Source organism: Erithacus rubecula (genome assembly GCF_903797595.1).
Source record: "Erithacus rubecula genome assembly, contig: scaffold_98_arrow_ctg1, whole genome shotgun sequence".
NCBI classification, from domain to species: Eukaryota; Metazoa; Chordata; class Aves; order Passeriformes; family Muscicapidae; genus Erithacus; species Erithacus rubecula.
In genome coordinates, this window is record NW_027635341.1 from 366,901 (window position 1) to 374,177 (window position 7,277).

A 7,277-nucleotide genomic window follows, 5' to 3' on the forward strand; every position below is an offset into this window, starting at 1 on the left:
GTCTGAACATCAGGTGACCCCTGAATATCACTTAATGAAAAGAGAACCATTTACAGCACTCACAGTGGCAGTGTTGCTGAGTGTTGGGGGGGCCGGGATCGGTACCGGAGTAGCGTCCCTAGTAAAGCAGCAGCAAGGGATGAGGGATCTAAGAATGTCAGTGGATGAAGACCTAAGTAGAATTGAAAAGGCTATTGATGGCCTGGTAAAATCAGTAAGGTCTTTATCAGAAGTAGTGTTGCAAAATCGTAGAGGGTTGGACCTGTTGTTCTTACAACAAGGGGGATTATGTGTAGCCTTACGGGAAGAGTGCTGCATGTATGCAGATCATACCGGCATAGTCATAGACACTATGGCTGAGCTCCGAAAACAACTAGAGCAACGAAAAAGGGAATGAGAGGCTCAACAAAGTTGGTATGAATCATGGTTCAATCATTCCCCTTGGCTAACCACCCTTTTATCTACTATAGCAGGACCTATAGTTTTACTGGTAATCGGATTGACATTCGGCCCCTGTATTTTTAACAAATTAATTAATATTGTAAAGGGGAGATTAGAAGCTGCCCACCTTATGCTGATACGGGCGAAATATGAGCCTCTAGATGGTGTCGAAACTGAGGATTGCTTAGAACTTAGCAGAAAAGAGCTCCAGAGATACAACGAACAAAAATAGGTAAATAGAAAAAGGGGGGATTGTGAGGGAATGGTGACCCTTTTGTTCATTGTAAGATAGGTTATCTTGAAACCCGGACATGCAGGCTTAAGATAAGCAATCTTGAAGCCCGGATATGCGGGCTGGTCTGTGGGTATGTGATTACTGATTGCTTAGGCTAGCACAATAACCAAACGTCTTAGTAACTTTTTTTAGGAAAACAAAGGGTACTGCAAGGATCAGCGCTGACAACGGAAGACCTCCTAGCAACCGGAGAAACGTGCACACCCGGAAATCAGGGGACTTAAAAGAGAACGAACTTTGGGGGAAAGTGTGGCAGTTTTGTGAAGCAGAGTCTCCCTGCCACCCAGCGCTGCAATTTGCTTTTGCCGTCTGTACTCAATAAATTTTTCAAATTGGTTTTGAGTATGGCCCTTTGTGCTCATTTATAACATATTAAGCCACTCACACATAAGTTTTAGGATAAGTAAGTGAGTCAGTAAGTAAGTTTTAGTATGGGCTCTAGTGCTTTTAGCAAGTGAAAGGTTTCAAATGCCAAAGTTGCAGTGCGAGTTCTAGTGAAGGTTGAAAAAACATACTGATGTTTTCAGTTGAGGCTCCTGGACCATGGTTGTAGTGAGTATATAGACATACTAGAGCTATAGTAAGAATATGGTTTGCATTTTTTGGATAGAACGAGATAGGTTGTATGCATAGTTTATATGTAACAGAGTGCATTAAGAAAGTAGAATTCTAATAAGTTAAAAAGTGGTGGTTCGAGTTTGTGTCGTACCTTGTTGGGAAAATTCTGTATAAGAGTTGGTATTGAGAAGAGTTGGAGCTTTTTAGCCATCTGTCACTGCAATTTGTCAATTCCTTTTGCCATTCCTTCTGCCATTGCATTTCTGCTCAACCTTTGAGACTGATGTGATATGTAATAAGATGTGCTTTGTAATAAATAATCATTTTAGCAACTATAAGCTGCTTTGATCAGTTAACATAGCTTGACAAAGTTGGACCAAGAGGTCCAGAGGTTAATAATCTCACGCTCCTTGTCAGAGGTGGGAAGCTGGATGGATTTTCTGTGGCTGTGCCGGGACGGCCGCCAATCCCCACTTGGCTCAGGGCTCCTGGGGCACGGGCGGAGGCCTGGCTCTGGGGGGCTGAGCTGTAGAGTCCCGGGCTGGTGGGGGAACACAGTGAGGAGGCTCTCTGGGGAGGAAGAAGGCTCTGCCGTGAGCCACCAGGCCAGGCCTACATTTGCCTGCAGCCCATTGGAGAGAGAGAAAGAGGAAGAGTCCATCAGGGCTTAAATGACCTTTTGGTGCTTCTGGTTCTTGTGCCAGCTTGGCTAGCAGAGCAAGGTCTGTGCCCCTGCCAGCCGCTGGCCATGGCAATGCAGCCAGAGTCCTCCCTGGTTTCAGTTCAGGAGAGCCCAGGTGGCCTTTGCTTCAGCTTGAAAGGGCAGCGGTTGTTTCACTGTTGCATTTCTTGGTTTATTCAAGCCCCTCCTGGCCCTCCAGTGCTGGAAGACACAAAGTTACCATGCTGAAAGAAAGGCGGGGAAAGCTTGAAGAAGGCTGAAGGGGGCACTGAGATTTCCCCTTTTCCCAAGAGCTTTCTTCAGCTGAAGCTGCTGGCAAGGACCAGATTTGACAGCCTGCAATGGGTTTGTGCTTGTTTTATTTTTGGGGTCCTGCGTGGGACGTGGTAAGCAGGTGCTGCACAGGCTGTGGCGAGGCATCAAAAACTCCTGCCCAGCACCCAAGGGTGGCACAAGATCTGCTCCAGCTCTGGCCTGTCCGCGGGGGACTTGGACTCCTGGCTGAGGCAGGGGCTGCGCCGGCGGGTCCCACTTCCCCCAGAGGGCACCCCACGTCCCCCAGGCAACTGGCCAAAGGCAAGGAACCCTTGTGCAAGGCAAACGAGGCCAGCAGAGCAGCCCACGGCCTTGCCGGCCAGGCAGGCCAAGAGGCTGAGGCCTGGCTTATGCAGCCCCCTCTCTGCCGGCAGGGCCGGCTGGCGGCTGCCCTTTGGCACAGGGCAGATGCCGTGCCCCAGAAGCCGGCAGCTGGCTGAAGGCTGCAGCCCACGGCCCAGGAGGGAATGGGGCCGTGCAGTGCCCGGCACTGGGAGCAGGGCCCGGGCTGGGGGCTCACCGGCAAATCGTGTGAAGGTGCGCTCCTGGAGGAAGGTGCCGCAACCAAAGTCGATGAGCTTCAGCTCGCCACTCTCCGGCTCCACGAGGAGGTTCTCCAGCTCGATGTCGCGGTGCAGGATGCCGCAGGCAGTGCAGTGCCACACAGCCTCCAGCACCTGGCAGAAAAGCCAGCGCATCACCTCCTCGCACAGGAACTCCTGCTCCAGCAGCAAGTGCAGGAGATCCCGAGATGCCTCCAGACGCTCCATGACCAGCAGGAAGGTGTCAGGAAGCTCTAACCAGTCGAGGAGCTGGATGATGTGGGGCAGCCGGAGGTCACCTTCTCCATGAGCACGATCTCCAGAGGAACACGGGTGCTGTTGGGCTGTGAGGAAGATACAATGCCTCCAGCAGGCCTGATGCTGCCCTGTAGCTGCTGCGCTGGCTCCTGACTGGGATGCCCCGGTGTCCCCTCTGGGCAGCCTCCCTGGTGCTTGGGCTTCGTGCCAAGCCCCAGGGGATGCTTGGCAGGTGGCCCCTGCCCAGCCCCAGCCCGGTCTCTGGTATTGACCAACCAGCCATGCCCTGGCTCTGGCTCTGAGCCCACGCCCGCCATCCCCCCGCCATCCTCCGCCAGCCACTGCCGGGCTCTTGGCTGTATCCCAGCCCTCCCTGGCCCGCCCTGTCCTGTTGGCCCCACTCACGCACCAGCTCATCCCACTGCAGGACTCTCTCCCGGGCCACGTGTTTGATGGCCACCTGCAAGCCATGGAGAGAGGGGGGATGAGCTCAAGCCCTGTGCCTCCCAGTCCCTGCCCCATCCGTGGGGTTGTCTTTGTCAGGGACTGGGTTGCACTTGGTGGGTGATGCAGAAAATGGAGAATGATGATGTGTATTTCAATAGGACCTTGTTTTGGGGTGAATTGCTCAAGACACTGTGCCTGTATCCGTATCTGCACGTATGTATGTATATAGTTTAAAAGTTTAAGTTTGAGGTAATGTGTTGGCATGGGAAGAAATTCAAGGTGGAACATGTTGTGGGTTTGGGAGGGCTTTTTTGGTGAATTATCTCCCATTTGTTACCTGAAAAGGGGGGTGTGGAGAGGAGAGAGCAGTTGACAGCTGTGGGGAATCAATGATGAGCAGTTGAGTTACAAAAGAGTTGGCCAGTGACCCACTTCATTGGAAGCTTCCAGGGAGGGAGAGCGGGATTGGGCACTGGCTTGCTGAGGGAAGAACCAGCTGGCTATGATAGGAGCAAGGCAGTTTGGGCAGGTTTTAGTGTTGGACCTGGCACGGCTTGAGAATTCTCCTTGCCACCCATGGGTGAGCCCGTTGCTTGCGGCAGCTGCTGGTTGACAGGGACTTTTCAACACTCCCATTGCCAAGAAGACCCTCACCTTCTATGTCAGTGCTTTAGGGGAAACTGGACCACTCCACTTATTCTCTTTCTCTCTGGAGAGAGGGAGCCTCAGCTGCTGTTTGACTGGAACCTCAGCAAAGCTGCACACCAGGATACTGCAACAGACAGGTGAGAACATAGGAAAACCAAAGCCCCATGTTCTCTGTCCCCGAGGGTGCCATTAGCCGAAGGGCTGGCTCAGGGCTTGAAAGGCAGCCCCTGAAGCTGCCTGAGCCAACAGCACCCCCTGGAGCCATGGCAGAGCTGCTGAAGCCACTCTGCCCCGACAGGAGCCTGCAGCGCCCTCTGCTGGTTGTGGCCATAACTACAGCAACGGGAGAAACTGCTGGATCGGTGGGACGTGGGACTGCTTTGGGGGGTTGTTGCCCTTGTTTTTGCTGTTTATTTTCTCTTGTTACGTGTACATATGTATATATATTCCAGTAAAGAAATATTATTTCTTTTCCCATATCTTTTCCTGGAAGCCCTGTAATTTCAAGTTTTAATAATTTGGAGGGAGGGTGCTTTCCATTCCAGGAAGATTCCCAGCCTTCTTGGCAGACATGTGTCTTTCAAACTAGTGAGAAAGCCAAGACAGAGAGTACTGTGGATTTAACGAGCATATGCAGTTTGATAACCAAGATGCCTTGGCAAGAGCAAAAAAAGCTTTGAAGATTACAAGAAGATTGAATCAAGACTGGCAACAGAAAAGATGATTTAACTAAGTAGAAATGTAAAGTTTGTCTGTGTGATGTTTAACGCAATGAATGTAGTAAAAAATTACTAGCCTTCCTAAAAATGGTATATAAGCATATGTAGCTCACAGTTAATTGAGATTCTGATCATAAGTCACTAGTCCCTGTCTCTCTCTCTCTCAGTCATCAATAAACCAGGACAATCTGTCATCATTAATGGAAAAATTGATCTTGGAGGTAAAGGAACTCACAGAAGCACAGTTTCAGCCCTTGCCTAGGAATTGCTCCTGACCCTCACAAAACAGGGGCTTCTGTGGTTTGAAGAATAGTCTTTGAAGGGTCTCTACACACCAGCTTTTACCTCCCTCAGAGGGCCTCTTCCCACAGTATGTCACACCAGACTGGCACAGTTCCTATGCAGCTATCCATTGTCACCAACAACAGGACCACTTTACCCACCACTAGTGAGAGGGAGCATGGATCATTACATTTTCCCCACATAAGATATTTAACAGAAATCCCTTCTGTGAATCCTATGAATTCTTTGTGAATATGTACATACAAGCAAAGATGCCTTGCACAAAATCTTCCTTCTTGGATCCCTGGTGATCAATAGCACAAAGTCCAGCAGTGTGCCCTGGAGGACAATGCTAAGACCAGTCCTTTCTGACCCTTTTTAGTAACTGAGCGATGGGGCAGAGTCTACCCTCCCACAAAAGCAGGAGGAGTGGCTGATCTGCCAGAGAGAAATGCTGCCATCCACAGGGATGACATTTTAACAACGGTCACAGTTCAATAACAAGTGCTGAGTCCTGTCCTTGGGAGGGAGCAACCACAGGCACCAGTATCTGCTGGGGGCCAGCCAGCTCGAAAACAAAAATTTGGCAAGGTCCTGCTGGACATCAGGATGTCCATGGGCCGGCAATGTGCTCCTGAAGCAATGCAGAGCAGCATCCTGGGCTACACTGGGAGCTGTGTCACAGCCCAGGGAGGGAGGGGATCCTTCCTCTGCCCCACACCAGTGAGGCCGGCCCTGGAGTGCTGGGCCCAGAACTGGGCTGCCCAGTATAGGAGACAGGGACAGACTGGACAGAGTCTAGCACAAGGCCAGGAAGGTGATGGAGGGACTGGAGCATCTCTGCCATGAGGAGAGCCTGAGAGAGCTGGGACTGACCAGCCTGGAGCAGAGCAGGCTCAGGGCAGCACATTCCTGAGCAAAAATGCCCAAATGGGGGCTGCAGAGGGTACAGGACCAGGGACAGCCCCAGGGACAACGGGAATAAAGTGAAACACAGGAGGGGCCCTGTCAGCTCAAGACACACTTCTGCACTGGGAGGGTGGCTGAGCACTGGGGCAGGTGCCCAGGGAGGTGGTGGAGTCTCCATGGCTGGAGACTCAAAAGCCACGTGGACACATCCTGGGCAGCTGGCTGAACATCCTGGCACATAGGGGGCCCTGGTGGAGCAGGGGTTGGGCAAGGTGACCTCCTGTGGTGCCTCCAGCCTCACCCTGTCATTCTGTGACTCTGTGAAAAAACAGGTCGCAGTTTCCTAAGGACAAATGAAAAAGCTCCACACATGGCAGGCTTCTCCAGTGTCACGGTCCACCCAACCCGAGCGGGCGTTGTGACTGGTTCTTTTATGGATCTCAGAGTGCAAAAGACACAGCAGGGGACAGAACCAGTTTACTTCTACACAAATGCACTTTATTTAGTGCCAAACAAAATGCGATAGTGGGACAGAGAGAGAGAGAGAGAGGGAGAGAGAAAGAGAGAGAGAAGAGGGGGTCGGGATTATAGCTACCAAGACGGGCAGACGAATCCTGAGATCGTTACCCTGAGGAACAGGTGGAAACAGGACGTTTCAAGGCACACCAAACCATCTTTGTTGTTATGAACACACACAGGGTAGCCCATACTGACCAGTCCATTGTTCTTCCATCTGTGGGAGCATTGTTGAGTCAGCGCCTCGTGACTAGTTGTCATGAGAAACTAGTCCTGGTAGGCATCACCTTCAGAACAATCACTTGGCATTCCTCCCACCCCTGGCCAGCGCAGGCCTAAGGCAAGGGTCGTTGGGCAGAAACAGACAAGAGGCTCAGACGGACTCTCACATCACCCTGTGACAAACGGGCGTCACTAAGAAACTCCAGCAGCATGATGTTGTGACGTTGTAGCATCTTCAGGACTCACCCTTGGTAGCACATCCCGAGAAGAGGGAAAACAAAAAAAACGGGGATAAGAAGGAAAAGGGAAAGGAAAAGGAAGGAAATAAACACAAAAATAATAAAGCAAAATAATCACAACAAAATTGATTAGAACAATCAAACAAATCACAATCATATTAGCTAAAATAACTTTCAAACAATTAAAACAAATCAATAAAAATA

At 50.8% G+C, this 7,277-nt stretch overlaps 1 protein-coding gene across 1 annotated transcript; it reads right to left on the reverse strand.

The window, feature by feature from the left end:
* Positions 1-2,395: 2,395 nt before the first annotated feature.
* Positions 2,396-3,408, reverse strand: LOC306816931 (serine/threonine-protein kinase pim-3-like; the record flags this gene model as incomplete). Its single annotated transcript, XM_079333381.1, is given in 2 exon segments — positions 2,396-3,117; positions 3,120-3,408. Coding segments are annotated over 2 exon segments (1,011 nt in total).
* Positions 3,409-7,277: the final 3,869 nt, after the last annotated feature.